Raw genomic sequence first — 23,444 nt, 5'->3', positions numbered from 1 at the left:
CCAAATGCGTTGCCACCACCAGCAACATTCAAACAAACCCAGGCAGCAGAAGAATTGCATTAAGGAAAAGGCTGCAGCTGTGGATCAGCTGCTGGGGGGAGGCGGGGGAGGAGTTTAAGGGGGATCAGGAAGCAACGGAGTGTCTAACACCTCTCTCTGCTATGGCTGGCTAAAGAAAAATCATCATAACCATAACAAGGGGGGGAGGGGAAAAGGTGGGGGGGGGCGGTGGGGAGCAGCAGCAGAGGCAGCAGCATGAAGAGGAGATCTGGGCCGGGGGGCAGCATGAGGTCGGTGGTGGGCTTCTTGTCCCAGCGGGGCTTGCAGGGAGACCCGCTGCTCACCCAGGACTTTCAGAGGAGACGCCTGCGGGGCTGCAGAAACCTCTACAAGAAGGACCTACTGGGCCACTTCGGCTGTGTCAATGCCATTGAATTCTCCAACAATGGAGGCCAGTGGCTAGTCTCAGGTAAAGCAAACATCCTCCCCCCCCCCCCGCCCCAGTCCTTGCCAGCCCCCCCGCGGCTATCTCGCCTCCCTCCCCACCCCAGCTCACCCGAGGAAAGGGGGGGATTGTGGTGGCGTTTCCAGCCCCCCCCCACCCCCGCAAGGGGCGAGTGTTCCCCAAGGAGGGATCTAAAATGGTTGACAGGTTCGCATCCCATTTTTGTATTATTTTATTGGGGGGTGGAGCGTGAATCCCCAACAAAGTTTGCAGGAAAGTGTTTGGCACCGGGGGGGCGGTACAGGGGGTTTCATGCGCTTTACTGCGCGGCGCCAGCTGGGCTGAAATTGTCAGAGCCCGGTGACATGTCCCAGCGACCAGCCGGGGCTGGGGCGAGTCGGGAGGTGCAGTGGGGCGGGTCACTGACTGGGGAGGGCGGGGGGCTGCTGGGGGGCATGTACGCGCTGGGGGGGGGGTTCCGGGGGGCAGCCCTGCCCTACCCTGGGTGGATTTGGGAGGCTCGGGTCGCTCCTGGGCCGCCGTTGAGGGGGATGGGGCCGCGGGGTGGATCTCCCCGCCGGCGGGTGGCGGTGCCCGTTCCTGGCTGCGGGGTGGCCGGCTCACGGGGCTGGGGTGCGGGCGCTGTCAGGTAGCAGGGGGGCCCGGCTTGAGGTCAACCGCTACCTGGGGGCGGGAGGGAGAGCGGCCTCGGGGCGCCGTGCCCGGGTCCCCCCGGGGCTGCCGCAGGTGCCTTCTCCCCTGCGGTGCTTCACGCCTCGCTCCCCTTCCGCGCGGAGGGGCAGGGAGCAAACTCCAGGCCGGGGCTTTGCTGGGAGCTGCAGGCCTCGCTCTCCTGGGCTCCTCTTAGCGACAGGCCGGGGAATCGATGGCCTATTCCGCCCAGGGGAGGGGAGGCCGGACCAGGCTCGCCCAGCGTCCAGATTGTCTCTGCTGGGGCTCGAGGTTGCAGTTCTCCGTACCTAGCCCGAGACTCCCAACCCGGGGGAGGGTCACAGCACCGCCTGGGGAGGGGATCCAGCGCCCGTCCGATGTAAGGAAAGGGCTGCCTGCAGCTCCCCTCCCCGAGCCAGGGGCCCCCGACTGCGGGGTGGATGGGAAGGGATCAAGACCCTCCAGACTGGAGTGTATCACAGCCCCCCACCAAGGCCTTTCTCCCTGTGTGTGGGAGGGGGATACCAGCTTCCCTCCCACTCCAGACAGCCAAGCTTCCCAAAATGGGGACATGAGAGACAGGAGAGGAGTGTCACTTCCCCTTACTGACAGTCATGGTCTTCCAAACTGTGCGTGTGTGTATTGCAAAAGGTCCTCCACCCCATAGGGTTGGAAAAGGGGATTATACCTTTCCTCCAAAATAAAGGTCTGCCCTCCTCCAAAATGGGGTAAAGAGAGAAATTGACTTTTCCTGCTTCTCTGGCCTTCTGCTAGCAATAATCACATGTACTAATGGCACATCATGGGGATTTATGTCTCTTGCCGCCTTAGCTTTAAAAATGGATTCTCATTTGTAAGAGTCCTAACATACTTGATGCAAACCAAACAGGAGAAATGTTCAGGATTTTGCCTGGGGGCTATCTGATATGCTGTGAACAGTAATTGGAGACACTGGGGGGGGGGGGGGAAAGGGGGCATAATGGGTGCTTTTTGCCTCACCATAGTGTATTGTAGCAACACTTGTGCTTGCAAAACCCAATTTGACAGGGCTGAGTAAGAATCTTTTCCAGGCAAATGCCAACAACTGCTGCAGAAACTAATTAAAGAAAAATTCTAGTCATAATGGTTAGAAAAGAAAACCTACATTTCCCTAGAGCTTGTCTACACAAGGAAATTTAGGAGCATAATTATACCGCTATAATACCATGGTAACACCCCATGTGGACATTTATCCTGGAGTAAGAGTGTCCATGTGGCCAGTTATAGCAATATAGTTATGCTTGTAAATGTCTCTGTGTAGACAAGCCCTAAATCCACGGACAGCTCAAGTGCCTTTGCTGCTGCTCTTAGCTTTCCTAATCTGTGACAGACACACAAATGACCAGTGTGTTTTGCTGCTATTAAGAAGCATGTAGACAGCAAGAGAAACTGGCATGAATCGTGTTAGTTTCACATTGCTGCTGCTGCTTGGAAAAGCCTTTGGACATTGATTCCCACACTTTTTACTAAGGTGACCCACTAACTGCATTTTGTCTTTTTTTTTTTTTTTTTTTTTTTACTACTCACCATTACATATATGCACCCTTCACCCTGGCATCATAATCCTAATCATGGCCTGGTGAGGAGGAACCCAAAGGGATGGGGTGCATTGGAGGGTGAGCCCACACCGCATTCACGCCAAAGCAGTGGCTCCTGCCCTGCGGGGCTGGGCCTGGCTCCCCACTGTAGTTATTGTGATCTGGCGCATGGACTTTCAACACTAATCCAGGCTTTGTCTACACTAGCACTTTTGTTGGTCAGGGGTATGAAGAAAACACCCCCCTTGACCGACATAAGTTTCATTGACAAAAGTGCTGCCGCTACGTTGGCAGGAGAGTGTTTCCTGCTGCCATAGCTACTGCCACTCATTGGTTTAATTATGCCAGGGGGAGAGCTCTCTCCAACTGGCATAGAGCGGCTACACAAGAGACCTTGCAGAGGTGCAGCTGTAAGGTCCATAGTGTAGACATAGCCTTAGATTTGGCCATCTGCCCCTCTGCCATGGGGTACCTGGGCCAAATTTGAGTGAGTGGTGTTGCAATGCCGGGAGCTGGACCCAGCACTGCGGGACAGGAACCACTGCTGTGGGGTGAATGCAAGGCAGGCTAACTCTCCAACGCACCTCCCTTCCACACTGGGCCAGGGAAAGTGTATGTTTGCCTCAGGCAGGGCCTAGTGAATGGTTAAGCCATCCCTGGATGTGACAACCCTTCTGGAACCTCTCTGTGACCCAGTGGTCTGTCGGGACCCACCGTTTGGGAAACATTGCCTTAGGAGCCCCTTCAGTCTTGTGATGGAATTGATGCAGTTACCTCAGTGTGTATCCACTTCCTAGATAGGGCTTCTCTCTAATGAATATCTGCAGATTCATAGGAAAGGAGAGGAATTCCCCATCTACAGTGTTAATAAAATTCACAGGAAGGAATATCCTCTCTTGCACATCTGTGGTCTACAGGAGATGCACTTCCCTTCTATAGAGTTTAGGAGGTATATATCAATGGAGCTGTATTCTTTCAGATCTCAGGAAATCACGAGGAAAAAAATACTAACATTGTAATACATTTAAAAAAACAAAATCATAACTGAATTTTGTGACTCTAATGGTTGAGGTTTCTTACTAGAAACTCAGATATTAGGAATTAAGAGAATTTACACTGTGTACTTAACTACCTTAACTTTGGCTTTGTATCGATAGTCTGAATTTCTCATTTTCTCTGGGTATCATAGCCATTTGTTGCAAACTGTTTCCCCTTATAAGTGACCACAAAATCGAGAGTAAAAAAAACAAAAACGAGGAGTCCTTGTGGCACCTTAGAGACTAATTAATTTATTTGGGCATAAGCTTTCATGGGCTAGAACCCACTTCATCAGATGTATGAAGTAAAAGATATAGGAGCAGGTATAAATACATGAAAGGATGTGGGTTGCTTTACCAAGTGTTAGGTCAGTCTAATGAGATAAATCAATTAACAGCAGGATACCAAGGGAGGAGAAATAACTTTTGAAGTGGTAAGAGAGTGCCCATTACAGACCGTTGACAAGAAGGTGTAAGTAACAGTAGGGCGAAATTAGTATTGGGGAAATTAAGTTTAGGTTTTGTAATGACCCAACCACTCCCAGTCTTTATTCAGTCCTAAACTGATGGTATCTAGTTTGCAAATTAATTCCAGTTCTGCAGCTTCACGTTGGAGTCTGTTTTTGAAGTTTTTGTGTTGAAGAATTGCCACTTCGAGGTCTGTTATTGAGTGACCAGAGAGATTGAAGTGTTCTACTTATTTTTGAATGTTATGATTTTTTATGCCAGATTTGTGTCCATTTATTCTTTTGTGTAGAGACTGTCTGGTTTGGCCAATGTACATGGCAGAGGGGCATTGCTGGCATATATCACATTGGTAGATGTGCAGGTCTGCTCCTGTATCTTTTACTTCATACATCTGATGAAGTGGGTTCTAGCCCATGAAAGCTTCTGCCCAAATCAATTTGTTAGTCTGTAAGGTGCCACAAGGACTCCTCGTGGGTTTTTTTTTTTTTTTTTGCTGATACAGACTAACACGGCTATCACTGAAATCTGAAAATCGAGAGTGTTTTGCATTATAGGGTAATGGCAGACAGGTGCTTAGTTGCTCATTTAAGAATTAGGTGTTTAAAAGGCAGAAGCATTATGGATTCCCCATTAAATTCAATACCCTTAAAAAGTACAGACTTTATTAAAGCTAAACCAAAAAGAGCCTGATCATTTTTAAAGGCATTTTTAATGTTTAAACTATGAACAGCAGAAGAGGCAGGCAATGACATTCATTGGGGAGAAGAAAAGGAGGACTTGTGGCACCTTAGAGACTAACCAATTTATTAGAGCATAAGCTTTCGTGAGCTACAGCTCACTTCTTCAGATGCATATCGTGGAAACTGCAGCAGGCTTTATATATACACAGAGAATATGAAACAATACCTATTCCCACCCCACTGTCCTGCTGGTAATAGCTTATCTAAAGTGATTTCCAGCACAAATCCAGGTTTTCTCACCCTCCACCCCCCCACACAAATTCACTCTCCTGCTGGTGATAGCCCATCCAAAGTGATAACTCTTTACACAATGTGCATGACAATTAAGCTGGGCTATTTCCTGCATAAATCCAGGTTCTCACATCCCCCCCACCCCCATACACACACAAACTCACTCTCCTGCTGGTAATAGCTCATCCAAACTGACCACTCTTCAAGTTAAAATCCAAGTTAAACCAGAACATCTGGGGGGGGGGGGGGGGGGTAGGAAAAAACAAGAGGAAACAGGCTACCTTGCATAATGACTTAGCCACTCCAAGTCTCTATTTAAGCCTAAATTAATAGTATCCAATTTGCAAATGAATTCCAATTCAGCAGTTTCTCGCTGGAGTCTGGATTTGAAGTTTTTTTGTTTTAAGATAGCGACCTTCATGTCTGTGATCGCGTGACCAGAGAGATTGAAGTGTTCTCCGACTGGTTTATGAATGTTATAATTCTTGACATCTGATTTGTGTCCATTTATTCTTTTACGTAGAGACTGTCCAGTTTGACCAATGTACATGGCAGAGGGGCATTGCTGGCACATGATGGCATATATCACATTGGTGGATGTGCAGGTGAACGAGCCTCTGATAGTGTGGCTGATGTTATTAGGCCCTGTGATGGTGTCCCCTGAATAGATATGTGGGCACAGTTGGCAACGGGCTTTGTTGCAAGGATAAGTTCCTGGGTTAGTGGTTCTGTTGTGTGGTATGTGGTTGTTGGTGAGTATTTGCTTCAGGTTGCGGGGCTGTCTGTAGGCAAGGACTGGCCTGTCTCCCAAGATTTGTGAGAGTGTTGGGTCATCCTTTAGGATAGGTTGTAGATCCTTAATAATGCGTTGGAGGGGTTTTAGTTGGGGGCTGAAGGTGACGGCTAGTGGCGTTCTGTTATTTTCTTTGTTAGGCCTGTCCTGTAGTAGGTAACTTCTGGGAACTCTTCTGGCTCTATCAATCTGTTTCTTTACTTCTGCAGGTGGGTATTGTAGTTCTAAGAAAGCTTGACAGAGATCTTGTAGGAAAGCTAAGGGAAGGTTAGGCTAGCTGGGACACTGCTCTGTCAAAACAGTCGGGATGCTGAGGCAGGGATGAAGTAGGGGAGATGCTTACTAAGCCCATAGTAGCCTGGGAATGTGAGCAGAGGAATACAAACAGTTTCCCAGTTGCACAATTTAACTGTCTTGATATAATTATTCTAGTGCTCCGGTCATTATAGTCTGTGTCTCGATTAGACAATTAAATTGTTTGTAACTTAGCCTTCAATGGTGCCAATTTAAGCACAAGTGGAATAGTGCATTCACTCTAGACATACTGATTCAGTTAGCACAGTTCTTCACTGTATTATTTGGAATGTCCTCTGGGTACATATCCAACTCTTCCTGACACTGTTGTCAGAAGCAGTGGGTCCTAAGGGAATTTGCAAGGCTACTTACTGGTTCAGTAAATGCATTTCTGATTGCCTAAATCTGGTTTACATTATAGCTCCAACTGGTTTTCCAGTTAAAATTTTTGGGAAGAATTTCCCCAGTGTGGACAGGCCTTTGTCACCAATAAATTTTAAAATAGGATTTCAGTGTACCATCCTAATGTTGATATTTTACATCTTAATTAAAAATTTGATCAACGTTGGTCCTGTGTATCAGATCTCGCGTGGATAAATCCAGTAAAGTAAGTTCTCTCATTTTAATATTTTTATTGGTGCTACAAAGTGTCAAAAGAAATTGAGTTTCTTGAACCTTGGTGAGGAATCCCCCCCCCCCCCCGCTTTTTTTTAGGGTGTCTACATTTGGGAGCTCCTTGTCTAATTCACTTCAAATGTGATAGAAAATTTCTAGCGAGGCTCTAAGCCTAACCCATCAGTCTTGAGGGTCTTACTCTTTCTGTTGTGGATTCCTTAATTGTAAAATTGATACTGGCACTTCAGAGAGAGACACTGACGTTTAGGGGGCAGAAGTAGGAGAAGAAAGGAGACTGGAAGGGAGGAAGTAGAAAATACAATGTATAAGGAGAGAGCGAGAGATGTAAGTGGGGGATAGAGGAAAGGAAAGGAGGAGACAAACCCTGAAGACCACCCCTTAGTCTATGTCCATGTGGCCCTGCAGTTTGGAGGGAATGAATTGCAGCGCATATGGATTAAATTAATGCTAACTAAGTACCTTTTAATTTGTGCCTGCAGCGTAACACATAGGGGAGTTACAGCACAGCATGCAAGCATACTGTAGCTCGAACTGTGAGGCCATATAGGCAAGCCCTTGCAACAAGATGCATCGTGATTTACAGTAGGAAAGACGATGAAAAATAGAATGACACTAGGAAGGGAAAGGCCTCACAAATAAGGAAGAGAGGTAAGTAAGGGTGGCTGAATACTATTCAGTGAAATTAGTTGAAGGATTTGGGGAAAAAAAAAAACACTTTCCTCTGTAGCTCATCAGATATTATTTGGTAGATATATTATTGGACCAATAAATGTGAAAGTTTTCAAGCTTATTCAACAGTTTGGTTTTTTTTTTCCTGCTTTTCCACAGCCTTGAGAGCAAGTTACATTACAAAAAAAATTGAGGTTGATTGACTATGTGTAAGAGTTAAGTATAGCACACAGTAAATTTATACTCAACTATTTGATTCCTTTAAATTACAGGGGTGAGGTTTCTGGAGGGTGTGGCTTTAAAGAGGTGATGTGGTAGAGGAATCCTAACTAATGAACTTTTATTCTTGGGCTAGTAGGTGTTACATAATGTGTTTTCAAGCCTTGCTTTTTGGTATGTTTTCTTGTTCGTGCATTTGCCCATCTCCCCCTATGCATCCCTGTTATCTTTGATAAACACAAGTATGTGTTTATCAATGCCTCCTAGTTTCTTCTGGTTTAAACTGCATCACCAAGAGAATTTCTGGAGGGTATTATGGTCCTAGGTTTCCTTAATCTTTGTATACATTTTTCTGCTCTTTTTTCCCACTCTGCTGCTCTTCCCCACACAAAATAATATTTAAGTGACCTGCCTATGATTGTAAGTTTTAATTAGAAGCTTGTAGGGATGAGAGAGAGAGAGAGAGTTTGGTAATGCACCTCTCATTCTGTTGCCAGGCAAGTCCGAAGGAGTGTGGATCAGAAGCAGGGTAATGAGATGACCTTAGCAACAACACTAGAGAAGTTTTACCTCTTTCTGTTAGGGGAATCGTGTTACTAAGTACATTTAAAAAGGGCCACATGCAGTCCTGGCATAAAAGTGCATGCAATTCCCTTGCAAATGTGGGGACACTCCGCTCTAGATGGTTGGTCAATAGGTTTTTGGCAATTGGGATTGGGGGTGTCACCTCTCTGGGGCACTGGTTCCTCAATGTTTGGTCCTGGTGTATACCAGAAGTAGAGAGGCTCAGGGAGCTCACTTAGGCTTTGTATACATTAGAGGAACTCTGTGAAGAGCTGCTTAGTCCTTCCTAGCATACTTGTATAATATTTGTGTGTCCATACATAAGTGATCCAGATGGTTTACAATGCCTAACAAATATTGTTGAGAGTAGATTTGCTTTCAGCAAGGCTAAATACTGGGTCAGTCTGTATCATTTTAGGGCTAGTGTGAACAGTACTGAAACATTTTAAGTTTCTGCTACTGTCCCAAGGTGGATTCTCATCTCCCAGAATCCATAGTGTTGAGACCTGTTGGATAGCTACCCACTCAGAAGGCATCAGCTGAAGCAGTTCAGGGAAGCACGAATGTGTATGTGGGGCAAAACTGCAGTGGTTCAGTATGGCTAATGTGAAGGCAGTGAATGGTTTCTGGTTAAACTTATGGCCCTGCAATTCTGCTAGGAAAGGGTTAAATTACTAGTGTAGCTGCTACCTTAGTATAACACCTTTGAGTAGGGTACAGGAATGCTACCTACCCCTCTCCCAAGTGCTAGAGTCACTGCAGCCTTAGAGTAAGGAGAACATACTGACTGATGTGGGGGTTTTGTTTTATACTGTATAGAGGAATTGGGATTGTAGGGAAGGGTGATCACTTCCCAGGTTGTCCTGGAGGTAGATTTTTCTTTAGCATATTTCTCTACGTGGCTGACAGCTTCATATGGGAGGCTGAGGCAAGAAGCCAGAGTTTGACCCCTAATGATTAAAGGCCCTTGTCCTCATTGACGACTAAATTACTTGGCAAGTTTAAAGCCTTTAAAATGTGATTCCATCTGAAAAGTGACTAAAAATGGGATTGTGGAGTTTCATGCTCAATTTTCAAACCGCCAATCTTGCAAACATAACCCAGGATCTGTGAGTTTAACTGAGTTCTTCCCATTTTGCACATCATTACTATTAATAAAGGTTTGGCAGTCCAAATTAGGCCTCTGGCACCTGTTCAATGTCTCTGTCTACAGTGGCACAGGTATAACTGATTGGGATTTTAGTTTTGTTACATTGGATTTCCCTTACTCCTTGTGGATCTTAGCTGTACTGGTTCAGCAAGTGCTGATATGACCAAAATGCTGTAAACACTTGGGTACTAATTTAAACTAAATAGATGGGGTATCTGAATACCCTCAAGGAGAGAAGTTCTGTTGAGAATGAATATGCTATCTTGATATAGTTACTTCTATGAGTAAAACTACACTTCAGGCCAAGAGACCTCTGATTTGTCGGAGTAAGGAAAGTAGATGCAACGTTTTAAGAGGAGGAGTCATTATGTACCGTTCTATGACTCCTCTTCTCATTCCAAAGCAGCTTTACAGGTGCAGTACAAGTGTCACCATTCGTTCCTGTCCATGGCTCATTCGCCCATTAAGTCCAGCCTGATCATGTCCCTGCATGCGGTGTCCCACCATCTAGGTGGTAGTTAGCCTCTAGGTCAGACTGACCTCTGTTGTGTTTGCATTATTTTCTTTGGCATCCTGTCATCTGTTTGTCTTCTACACTCTTCCCCACCATTGTAATATTTTCTATTGCAGTCAATCCAGTACCATGATTTCTCATCTGCTCTCCTCCTAACTTTATTTTCTTAAAATCATTCCACTTTACACCTGCCATCTTCTGAAGAATTTTCATCTCACCTCTCTCCAGCCTTCTGATAATAGTTTCATTTAATGCAGCTGCTTCTGGACCATAGAGTAATACTGGTAATACTCTGGTTTGATGAATTATCACTTTGATACCAAATATACTGTTATCAGTTCATGATTTCAACAATTTCTGTGCAGCACTTGTAGCTAAAGTATAACTCTGTTTAACCTCTTCCTTAATGGAACCATCAGCACTCATCAAGCTTCCTAGGTACATGTGTGATTTTTACTTGTTCTGCAACTTCACCACAGCTGCATTTCAATGCTTTATGTATTGTCCCTTTTCCAAAATTAAAACCCTTTCATCTTAGCATTTATTGTAACTCTAAATTGACTACACCAATTTTCCAAAGTAGCAAAGAGTATACTCACTAATTCAAACATCTTTGCCAGTTGTATGATGTCATCTGAATAAGTAAAGCGCTTAACTCTAGATTAGAGTACCATACCCTCCAACTTGTTTACCATTCTTGACATCCAATTTAAGAACATAGACTCCTAGATATTAAGGTCAGAAGGGACCATTATGATCATCTAGTCTGACCTCCTGCACAATGCAGGCCACAGAATCTTACCCACCCACTCCTGCAATAAACCTCTCACCTATGTCTGAGCTATTGAAGTCCTTAAATCATGGTTTAAAGACTTCAAGGTGCAGCAAATCCTCCAGCAGAGAATCCTCCAGCAATCTCCATGCTACAGAGGAAGGCGAAAAAAACCCCAGGGTCTCTTCCAATCTGCCCTGGAGGAAAATTCCTTCCCAACCCCAAATATGGCGATCAGCTGAACCCTGAGCATGTGGGCAAGATTCACCAGCCAGATATCCAGGAAAGAATTCTCCATAGTAACTCAGATCCCACCCCATCTAACATCCCATCACAGGCTATTGGGCCTATTTACCATGAATAGTTAAAGATCAATTAATTGCCAAAATCATGTTATCCCATCATACCATCTCCTCCATAAACTTATCGAGTTTAATCTTGAAGCCAGATAGGTCTTTTGCCCCCACTGCTTCTCTTGGAAGGCTATTCCAGAACTTCACTCCTCTGATGGTTAGAAACCTTCATCTAATTTCAAGTCTAAACTTCCCGATGGCCAGTTTATATCCATTTGTTCTTGTGTCCACATTAGTACTGAGCTTAAATAATTCCTCTCCCTCTCTGCTCTCTATAAATATATCAGAGGGATAAATAGCAATCATATCTCCCCTCAACCTTCTTTTGGTTAAGCTAAGCAAGTCAAGCTCTTTGAGTCTCCTTTCGTAAGACAGGTTTTCCATTCCTTGGATCATCCTAGTTGCCCTTTTCTATACCTGTTCCAGTTTGAATTCATCCTTCTTAAACATGGGAGACCAGAACTGCACACAGTACTCCAGATGAGGTCTCACCAGTGCCTTGTATAACAGTACTAACACCTCCTTATCTCTACTGGAAATACCTCGCCTGATGCATCCCAAATCTGCATTAGCTTTTTTCATGGCCATGTCACATTGGCGGCTCATAGTCATCCTGTGGTCAACCAATACTCCAAGGTCCTTCTCTTCCGTTACCTCTAATTGATGCATCCCCAGCTTATAACTAAAATTCTTGTTGTTAATCCCTAAATGCATGACCTTACACTTCTCACTATTAAATTTCATCCTATTACTATTACTCCAGTTTACAAAGTCATCCAGATGCTCCTGTATGATATCCCAGTCCGTCTCTAAATTGGCAGTACCTCCCAGCTTTGTATCATCCGCAAACTTTATTAGCCCACTCCTACTTTTTGTGCTGAAGTCAGTAATAAAAAGATTGGTCCCCAAATCGATCCCTGAGGAACTCCACTGGTAACCTCCCTCCAGTCTGACCCGCTGTAGTCTTCCTTTTAACCAATTCCTTATCCACCTTTCAATTTTCATATTGAACCCCATCTTTTCCAATTAAACTAATAATTCCCCATGTGGCACCGTATCAAATGCCTTACTGAAATCTAGGTAAATTAGATCCACTGCATTTCCTTTGTCTAAAATATCTGTTACTTTCTCAAAGAAGGAGACCAGGTTGGTTTGGCACGATCTACCTTCTGTAAAACCATGTTGTATTTTGTCCCATTTACCATTGACCTCAATGTCCTTAACTACTTTCTCCTTCAAAATTTTTTCCAAGACCTTGCATACTATAGATGTCAAACTAACAGGCCTGTAGTTACCTGGATCATGTTTTTTCCTTTCTTAAAAATAGGAACTATGATGAAAAGCGATGGGGATTCCATGCCACCTTGTCTTACCCTAAACTTTGACTTGAACCAGTTGCTTAATTTTCCACCAAATCTTATGGCACAGCAGGAGTCTCAGTACATAATTTTCTTTTACAATTGCAGTTACCCTATCTGGAACTCCATTTGATTTTACTACTTTTCTTAATGCTTTCGTCCAAATCAAATCAAATGCCTTCTTCAAGTTGATTGGAAAAAAAGCAAACATCTCTAATCCCCATTCTCACTTCTTTTTTTCCTGTGAACTCCGAGTGTGAATGTCTTGATCAGTGTAACTTTGGCCTGGTTTGAAATCTCATTGTTGTGTGCCTACTAGTTTCTCTAAAACTGGACTTGTTCTGTTGAAAATTACTTTCATTATTATTTTTCCCTGATTAAAGGCAATAGTTGTACCAATCCTGAAGAAAGGATATCCTGCTAATGCAAATAATATAGAGGTCTAAGTTTATTATCAGTACCAGGAAAAATCATGATACAAGTAATTGTCAACAGATTATGACTCAATGGATTTTTTTTTTATTAAATAAAACTTCAGAACCATTCCTTTTCTGTCTGAGAAACGGCATAGCAAATATCAACTCAGAAGGAATTTAATTAAAAACAATTTACATGGGTCATTCAAATCTTATCTCTAATGCTACCATGATGCTGTAAAGCACTGCCATTCGTACACCTACTAGTTATTCTAACCACCATTTTAGATGGGATGGGGTCAGTAACACATAAACTCCACATTTTAGCTTCCTCTGTGCTGCCCCTCCATCCATCCAGCTGTGCCACCATAGGTTCTTCTGGACTTAAACTTTGGTAGTGGGAGTCCCAGTCCAGCGGGAGTGGGACTCTTGGACTTTCTTGTAGTGAGCCATGAGAGATTTGCCTTCAGAGAGGAGCTACAAGCTGTACTTCTCAGGCAACTTTACCTGTGAATCTAAAATCCCTTTGCCTTCTTCCACCATGTCCTAGAGAAAGGATGGTCCAGTGGGTAGGGTGCTAGCCTATGATTCAGAGACCTGGACTCAGTGCCTGGTTCTGCCAAAGACTTTGTGTGATTGTGGGCAAATTTCTTAGGCCTTGTCTACACTAGAAAGGGTTTGTGGGTATAGCTTTGCTAATAAATGTTCCTAGTGGAGATACAACTTATACTGCCAAAAGAGTTCTCTTGCTGGTATAGCTTGTAACAGCTTCCCGAATGAAATAAGCTCTACAGCAAAATGACTCTTTTGGCAGTATAGCTGCATCTACACTAGGGCATTTGCAGGTGTAGAGATGCTGGTTAGGTGCACTGTTATTGTTTCTACCCTTCCCCTCTTCTCTGCCAGTTGGCATAACTATATGCCAGCAAAATTTTTCATTGTAGACTAGGCCTTAGTCTTTCATTGCTTCAGTCCCCATCTGTAAAATAGGGAATTGCTATTATCTCCATCTTACAGGTTTGGTATGAGGATAAGTATTTATTAAAGATAATGAGATGCTCAGATGGTGTCATAATGGAGTAGCCATATAAATACCTAAGATATTGGCAATACGGAGGAGTTGTAGTTGTACAATGGAGGTATGGTCTCCAAGGGACATGCTGGCTGCCCTTCACGCAGCTCGCATTGGCGTGGAGCAGCAAACCGCAGCCAGTGGGAGCTGCGATCTGCCGAACCTGCGGACACAGCAGGTAAACAAACCAATCCGACCCACCAGGGGCTTTCCCTGAACAAGCAGTGGACTGGCTTGGAGAACCACTGCCATAGGAGGTAATCCATACTCTCTGTACCAAACTTTAGCTGGTCTGCAAGTGGCTGTGGATGAGGTTTGCAGAGGAGTGTTACATATGTCTAGGAGGCATAAAAGGGAGCTGCTGGGGACAGGAACCTATTAAAGAGAAGGGGATGTATAGAGGCGACAGGGAGAGGGAATTCATGTTGAACTCTCAGTACTTGAAAGTGTTAAATTGTAGCATGGATAAGACTCTTTCCCATCCAAATTGTAATTCCTCCTCTTCCGAACGCGTGCACTAAATGTACAAAGTTCTGCAGCAGGGAAGCCCTGCTGTGCAATGCTTATGCTTGCTTGAGTAACCTTCATAACTTCTGTCAGAGCCAGACTGAATGTCTGTTGGAAGTCAAAGGGAATTTATTTTACAGATGAGCTTCCTGAGTGTCCCTGGATATTGTCGTTCAGACAGTAAAATGTGAACTGAGGTGGATGGGGGGAGGGGGGTGGGAATGCAAATGTTGCCTTACCTGGTGATTTCCTTAACTCTTAAAGATTTCATTGACAGGAAATGCACTTTTACAGCATTAACAGAGTTTGTGTGAGTCATAGTTGATTGTAGTCACATTTGAGAACTAGGAGCATTTGGGTAATGTAGACCTGTGGCTGGTGGTTTTACAGTCTTATGTTGTTCCCATAATAGAATATTAAATTATATTTTGACTCTACAAAAAGCCCTCTTACAATGTGCATCTCAAGAAATATCTGATAGAAATACGGTAATGTTGCTGATCACCTCCCCTACATATTGAAGGCTTGAGCCTAAACTGTTGGTGTTGCTGGGTGGTGACAACTAAAAGACATGATTGTCATAAACGGGTTGATAATTTGACAATAACTCTGATCTCTGAAAAGTAACCAGTTAAAAGTGTCAGTGTCTGCCAGGTTTCTTCATCTTAAAGACTTCATTTAATGTATTTCAATGGCCGCCTCTTGCATTTCTCTAAAACCTTCACTTTTATTAATTACTCACTCATCTAAAACAGCTGGAGTGTACATGTGAACTTCCTGTGCCACATTTCCAGCCAGCAAGAAAGCCAAGCACACATCGGTTTCCAATAAACTGAAGTTCATTTATAATTAATCTGGACATGTCACTTATTTGGCATCTCTATTCCTAGTGATCATTGAACACATTACAAGTGTATCATATATCATCAGCTTGCACTGTACAGTACAAAAATAGGGGAAGGGTGTGATGTTGCACTCTATATGATTTTATAAAAAATATGCTAATGAGTGTGAATATAGTGTAACTGGAATATGCTTCATGCAAAAGGTCTCTTGTAAGGTATCATTACAAAGCTTATAATCTACTGAGTGTGGTCATCCTATTTGTATAAATGTATCACTCTTGTATCTGAAACTAGAAATATGAAATATAACTCTGAGGTCCTATTGTAGTTATGCAAAGTGTGGGCCATTAATGGTGGTTTGGAATCCTAATGGCTCCCATTAACCAGGACAATTACCTGTAGATGGCTCTGTTTTACTTGTAAGTCTTCCTGTGTACCTGTGGGCTGGGTAATGAAGTCTTACAGTGACATGTGATCATGTCACCTGAACTGGAATCCATCTTTAACCTGGTGCTGTTCCATTGAGAAGGCAGGGTGGGAACCCGGAGGGATAAAGGTTCCCGCCTTATGCAAAAGATATATAAGTGGGTAGAACAGAACAAAGGGGGCAGCCATCATGAGAAATCCCTTAGCTACCACCTGAGCTAGAACAAGGGGCTGTACCAGGGGAAAGGATTGTGCCCAGACTAGGAAGGTGCCCAGTCTGTGGAAGAAACTTATTGAAACATCTCTGAGGGTGAGATTTTATCTGTATTCAGTTTTATTACTGTACTAGACTTAGACTTGCGTGTTTTTATTTTATTTTGCTTGGTAAGTCACTCTGTTCTGTCTGTTACTTCCTGGAACCACTTAAATCCTACTTTCTGTATTTAATAAAATCACTTTTTTTACTTATTAATTAACCCAGAGTATGTATTAATAGCTGGGGGGGGCAAACAGCTGTGCATATCTCTCTATCAGTGTTACAGAGGGCAGACAATTTATGAGTTTACCCTGTGTAAGCTTTATACAGGGTAAAACGGATTTATTTGGGGTTTGGACCCCATGGGAAGTTGGGCATCTGCATGTTAAAGACAGGAACACTTCTTAAGTTGCTTTCAGTTAAGTCTTCAGCTTTGGGGCACATGGTTCAGACCCTGGGTCTGTGTTGGAGCAGAATGGCGTGTCTGGCTCCACAAGACGGGGTGCTGGAGTCCCAAGCTGGCAGGGAAAGTCGGGGCAGTAGTAGTCTTGGCACATCAGTTGGCAGCCCCAAGGGGGTTTCTGTGATCCAACCCATCACAAAGGGATGGTCCCTGTCCCAAGGAATTTATTGTATAAGAAGTGTTTGAATACTGCTGTGCTGTGTGTTAACAGATTTTAGAAGGATTGCCTTAAGACACTTCACTTAGCTAAGAAACTGGTAACTAAAAGCACATTCAGTATAACTCAATTCCATGAAACAATTTCCTTCTGTTACTAAAAAAGTTTTGACAAATCTGACTTAACCTTTTTTATTGTGGGGGGGTGGTTGTTTTGTGTGTGTGTGTTGTGTTTTTTTTTTTTTTTAAACTCTATGCATTTGACTTTCGTTTGATTTTATTATCCAAATAATCAGCTTCACTTTGGTTGTAGTCAGTTTCACTTTTGGCCCATACAGTGGCCCAAGCTTGCTGTGTTTTGGGCTTCCAGTTGTGCAACGAAATGTTAAAATGTTTTAACTGAAACTTTTCTCTATGTAATGACTCTTCTAATCTCCAATATAACTTGTTGTTCACATATAAAAATCACCAACTAAATTTATTTGAGCCTAACTTGTTTGGCTGTTCCTTTAAAAAACACTTTCTTATCCAAATATTCAAACATGTGCTTTTTCATAAGCACTCCACATTCAAAGGGCATTGTCAAATGTTATTCTGCCTAAGTCTAATCACTGTTGTTTTAATACTGTTTTTAGAAGCTTGAAAATCAGCTAATATTTCCTTTCCAACTCTTGCCTTATCTGTCTAGCAAATATTTGAGTATATTTTATGGATGGCTTACTGCCTTTCAAAATGGGGACCAGGTAAATGGTGAAAAGTACAAAGAGCTGCAAATTTAAAAAAAAAAAAAAAAAAAAAAGGATTTAAGCCCATATTGCTCTGTTGATTGCCACTATCAACCAGCCTGTGACAGGTATTCACCACAGAAATACATTTTTTTTTTCTAAACCCTTTACAAATCTTTAATTTAAGAGTAGGTTGAGAGGGCATTCTGTTGCATCTGTATTAAAATCTTGATACTTAGCACCCTGTCCTGTAGCCAGCCCAATTTATGGGAGGTTCTTTTGGTCCCTGCAGGTTGATGGTGTCTGTATATGCTGAAAGAATGTTTGTTTGTTTTTGTTGTTTTCAAAAAGAAAGTATTTAATCTTTTACATTTAACCTACTGTCTTTTCTGCTTTTCATAAACGATAACCAAATGTCCAGGTGTTATCTCTTGATGTGAATAATTTTCTTGGTAACTATTAACATATCCAAACCAATGGGGGTGGAAGGGTGGATTGGGGTGTGTGGTAAACCAATCTGCATCCCAACAAAGCCTGTGTGAATGTTGACAGTATTAAATATCTTCCTTCTCTCTTCCATTGGCTTACATTTAGTTCAGTCTGTCACACAGGCTTCCTTTCCTTATTTTGTAGGAGGGGATGACCGCCGGGTCCTGCTTTGGCATATGGAACAAGCCATCCACTCCAGAGTCAAACCAGTGCAGCTGAAAGGGGAGCATCATTCTAACATCTTCTGCCTAGCTTTCAACAGTGGTAACACAAAAGTGTTCTCTGGAGGTAAGGAAGGAAAACAAACCTGATTTAAGGAGACTGGATTATAAACTCTTTAGAATAAAAACAATAAGCCAGGTCCTATCCCACACAAAGACTCATTGGCCTCCACAGAACTGCTCTAAATTGGCCCCCGAGGAGCCCCCTAAAATGGGAAAAATTTCTGGATGTTGCTGAGGTGGCATAGTCTGCTCTGTGCCATTGCTCCTGACCCTCCCCCAACCTGGCAAAGGAAGCCTAGCACTCTGAGGCTTCTGGAAGATATCACTGGATCCAGATCAGCCTTTGGAGATTGAAGAAGTGGATAGGTGGCTAAAAGCCACCTTTGCCCTTCCTTGAGCTCTGGCTCAGCTAAGGAGCAGGCCATCCAACAGAATAGTCTGACAGTTCCACAAGTAAGCATGGAATACAGAGCTTTGACTATAGGTTGCCAGTTCAAATTTAGAACAGGTTGGTAGTGATCAAATGCTGTTACCATCTGATGGCTGTTAAGTGGTCTCTGAAATGAGCTTGGGATCTCATTCCTTCTTCCAGTGGGCAGATGTCTACATTGAAAAACCACCAGCACACTTGGCACTGATTGGCTCACTTGCTGATAGTCTTACTTCACTTTGGTAGTAAACTGGCTGTTAAAACTGAGCAACTTTCATTCTTAAAATTCAGCATTGAGGTATTGGGACAGAAGCTGTGTGGCAGAAATATGTACTTGCTCTGGAGAAATGTATAGAGGACTGCAGTCTCTAAAATTTTTGGTCTGACACCTTTCATCAGTACTAGATTCTCTCCCCCCCACCCCTTGTTTTTAAATATTGAAACTTTTTTCAGAGAAGGGGAGGAGAATAAACATGTTTTATTGAATGGATATTTGCATATGTATCAATCCATGCCGAGCATACCTTCTACAGTCTAATGAGACCAGTGAAGAAGGGAAAGAAATGTGTATCCTTTATCTGCCCACCCTATGATGTAGTTAAGTTTGTTTCTTTTTTAGCACATTTTTGAAGCTCTTGATTTCCTTCTCCCACTGAGATTTTGTGAACTTTATAGTCAGCGCTGTAAACTAAGTCTCTTACCTTCTCTATTTTATTTCCCTTTATAAAAGGGGGCTAAATATACTTTATAAAGTGGTCTGACATCCTTGAAAGGTATGATAGAAGTGCAAGTGTAAAGGTTTTTCCCTGTGCAGTATAATATTACAATTTGAAGTGAGTTGAAGTTCAACCACAGAAAATCAGATTATTTATTTTTGCAAATTGGAAAAACTAAAATATGGAAACTTGATTAAGCTGAGTGGAACATACTCACAATGAAAGAAGAGCTCCTTCTTATCATGAAAATGTTTGACAGTGTGTTTATGGATTGAGGCAGGTTGCCCAAAACAAGTATATATTTTTAACTTCTGTCCAAAAGATCTCAAAGCATTTTGTGTGTATGTATACAGGTAGAGTTTATTATATCAAGCTACTTCTAGAGCGGAGGGCAGCAGCTGGGTGAGCAGTGCTCTGCACAACAAACTTTGGAAAGGAAACTTTGGCCAAAGACACCAGGCAAACCCTGCTCCTATGAAGAATGCTCTGGAGCCTTTAATGTCCAATGAACACAAAGAACATGAATGGTTTTAAAATACTCGTAGTAAACTGCATTGAACTCAACTTCATACTTTGGGTGGATGAAAAGCTGAACTGAACTTGTGATTCCATGGAGTCCCACTAATACAAATCTGGGGCTTAGACTACCAAACCACGTTCTGTATATGCTTTATTCCATCCCCATAAGTATAATTGAAAAGAATAGTGGGCATTTTCTGGTCTTTCATTGTCCTAACCAGTATTCTCAAAAGGGGAGATTTTCTAAATGAAGTGGAAGAGTTTTACTTACACACACACACACACACACACACACACACACACACACACACACACACAATTGTTACCAAATTATTCTCCACAAATTGTCTGCATTTTCTTTAAATATCACAGTAGAACCAAGTTATTGTGAACCCTACTTACACCCTACTGAATGGTGGTGACACTTTTAACAGCAAGCAACTACTAGGGTGCCACATGTAACCCAGTCAACTTGTGGTCCTGGCCACATCCCCATCTTTTCCTCCCACCATAGAGACAGAACCAGAGATAGACAAGTCATGGCCACTTCGTATTCTCCCCTGCCCCCCTACCCCCACACTTTTCTCTGCTTCCCCACTCTGCTCCTGCAGCTTATGGTGGGAGGGGAAAGCAGGTTCCTTAATAGATAGGAGATTGAAGTCAGCATCATGTAATGGCTTCCTCCCCAGTTCATCTGAGTATATTGGGTGGCATTCGAAGTCCTTGGAAAAACTAGGCCAGATTCTTCATTGGTGTAATTTCATATAAATCAATGTGGCTTTATTGGATCTAAACTAGGCACTTTGTGTAAATGGCTTGATTAAGGGACCATGGAAAAGAGCCACTACACAGTAATCTAAGGGCATGTCTACACGTACAGTGCTGCACCACCTCTGCAAATGGCAGAAGCTGTGTCGGTAGGAGACGCTCTCCTGCTGACATAGCGCTGTGCACACAAACGCTTATGTTGGTGTAACTTATGATGCTCAGACGGGTGCTTTATTGGCACTCCCGAGCAACACACATTATGCCGGCATAAGCTGAAGTGTAGACATAGCCTAATGCTGGCACAGTAATGGTTGCTCTGTGTCCTCATTTGCCAGGAGCCTTTAAAGAGAGTTTATGGACATATGAAAACACTTCTTGCTTCTACTTAACTAAATGTAAACTTATTTCTCATGTTTATACCATGGAGCAAACAGATTTAAACATGTGCAAGATAAACGAAAATTTGGAGTTCTCTTTACATTTAAAATGCATATCAATAAATGGATTCTTGTTCCTTCTGAACCCATGTTCATTCTCCTGAACATCACATGAGCTTCACTGCTTGACAGCTGGCATCATATTTACGGGATGGATAGATGCACTTAGGCTAAGGATGAGGTCCTTTGGTTTTTATTTTATCCTTTCTTCATTCTACTGCAAATGAATGGTAACTGCATGCATAATGCTGTGTTGAATCTTTTGTAAACAGAAGATGCTAAACCTGTATTTGCTAGTGTTTAGTACAGAGAATGCAGGAGGGGGAACAACCTTCAATACTAGAGATTGGAGGTGCATGGAGGGTCCAGGATATTTTTTATGGATGCAGTTCCTTTAGCCTGCATTCATATGGACGGTTTGACTTGCATTTGAGGAACATGATCAAGGGAGGTTATCTGATTTTTAATATGAAAATAATTGTGGTCACAGTAATGTGTGCACACCTGTGTAACAGTGATTGTAGCCCAATAAGTGGTCACTGGAGCAGCACTGAGCACTGTTGTACTAACATGCAGAGTGCACTGGGCTCACAACTCAAATGCTAAAACTGTGATAGCATCTAGTTTGCCCTTCCTCTATTGTAACTGTTTAAGCAGTTACATCTTCCCTTGTTAATTGCAGTGGGTGTAGGTGTCTCTGTACGAGACCTGAAACTTCTTGTCACCTTCTCCACCCATGCACACACTAAAATTTTGGCCGAGACTGGTCCGAGTATTATCAGCAACACTCCTTAATTAACTGAAGTGTCTGAGCAATGTGAGGCATGCCTAAGTCTTAAATAAGCCTTAAATAAGACTTATTTAAGTCTTCTACAGCACTCTTCGCTCCTGTAAGGCCTTGGTGCTTTAGACAACAACCAGAAATTGACCCAGAGCTTCTGTGTAGATGAGCAGAGTGCTGACCATTGGGCAACCAGGCTGGTCATTGCTCCAGAATGCTTTCGTTTTCAAAATGGAAATTGCAAAAACTTTTTTTTTTTTTTTTACTATAAAGTTTTAATGACCAGTACATGATTTTAAGTGTTTATATTTCTCTTTATAGGCAATGATGAGCAAGTTATACTCCATGATGTTGAAAGGTAAATGCATAGTTTGTTTCCACTGCTGTTTCAGCTTCATTACCTTAGTCATTGGAGGCATCCAAACTGATGTTCTAGAAGAAAAGTAAAGACCATTTTAGCCCAAAATGTATGGTCTTAAAATCGGGTGACCTTTTGGTTTCATGTTATTTGGGGGGTGGGATAGGTACTCTCATGAAGACAGTAGTATGTGCAAATGGGGAATTACAGAGTAGAAGGGCCACATTTTTAAAGGTATCGAGGCTGTGGTGGGATTTTCAAAAGCACCTACGCACCTAATTCCCACTGAAGTCCAGGGGAATTAAGTGCCTAAATACCTTTTAAAAATCTGGCTCCAAGGGCCCATTTCCCCAAAGCCTTGCAGTTTTGGTACAAAGCAAGTGTGAACTCCTACAGGTGTAAATAACTACACAAGGTGCAAGGCAGTGGTCATTCGCATTTGTGGGATTTTATACCCACTTGATACCAGAAGTAGAAGGCTGTGGGGAATTGTGTCCTAGAAGTCATAGTGAGATAACATGGGTAGAAAGGTTATCCCAAATATATTTAACATCATACTGTTACCCTGTCTAAATATCAGAGTTGAACAATCAGGATAGTGTATGTTTCTTCTGAGCTGGATTTGATTTCTGGGATACAACCTTTGTAGGGTAATGTTTTGGTCTGTACGTGTTGTTTAACTTCCACAAACTGTTAAGTAATGTAATGTGCACTGATGAAAAATGAATACGAAGTCAGAAAAGGCAGGAACGGATGTAAGAATAGTGAGAAATATAAAACCTTAAATCTCTGCATTGCCCGAGTCCTGGTTAGCATAATTTGGAAGGATCTCTGTTGCTAAGCTTGTTAAGAAGTCTTTTGGGGACTTTTATTCAGCATAATATATGTTTCACCTGAGTGTCTGACCTGACATTTGACTGAAGAGAAAATATAACATCTGTATGTCTTGCTCTTCACACTTGTTCTTAGTAAGAACAAATCCTCTCCATTTTGCTTGTGTTCTCTGGCTTACACCTGGGAATGTAAAACAAAACAAAAACCTTATACAGTTTTGTTTTATATCCCTCCCCATCCCTAGTTTTGACCAGCAGTTTTTGTCACTGGCATCTTTTACAGAAAATGATTGTTCACCATATATCTTGCTTGAGTGTTTTAAGTACAGTCCTTCCTTTGATTTTGTTTTGGCATGTGCTTTTGTTACATACTGGATTTTCAGATATATTATGTCCAATTGCAGCACATTTCTCCCATTCCTCTAATACTGCAATATTTGTTTGCACCATCTTCTGTGGGGAACCCAGTCAGTGTGATATTTTGAATTCTGATTTTTAATTTTCTAAAATTTCATTCTGTTTTAACATTTT

At 42.7% G+C, this 23,444-nt stretch overlaps 1 protein-coding gene across 1 annotated transcript in view; it reads left to right on the top strand.

The window, feature by feature from the left end:
* The first annotated feature begins 223 nt into the window (after window positions 1–223).
* Window positions 224–23,444, top strand: part of DCAF5 (DDB1 and CUL4 associated factor 5) — a 112,110-nt gene continuing 88,889 nt past the window's right edge. The window contains exons 1-3 of the mRNA XM_073348451.1: window positions 224–469; window positions 17,992–18,135; window positions 22,044–22,080. Of these exons, the coding sequence (XP_073204552.1) occupies window positions 256–469; window positions 17,992–18,135; window positions 22,044–22,080 (395 nt within the window). The 5' untranslated portion in view covers window positions 224–255. The remainder of the gene's footprint in view (window positions 470–17,991; window positions 18,136–22,043; window positions 22,081–23,444) is intronic.

This window comes from Lepidochelys kempii, chromosome 6 (genome assembly GCF_965140265.1).
Source record: "Lepidochelys kempii isolate rLepKem1 chromosome 6, rLepKem1.hap2, whole genome shotgun sequence".
Taxonomy (NCBI): Eukaryota; Metazoa; Chordata; order Testudines; family Cheloniidae; genus Lepidochelys; species Lepidochelys kempii.
Note: the sequence above shows the minus strand (reverse complement) of the source record. Positions and strands in the feature narration are given on the sequence as shown.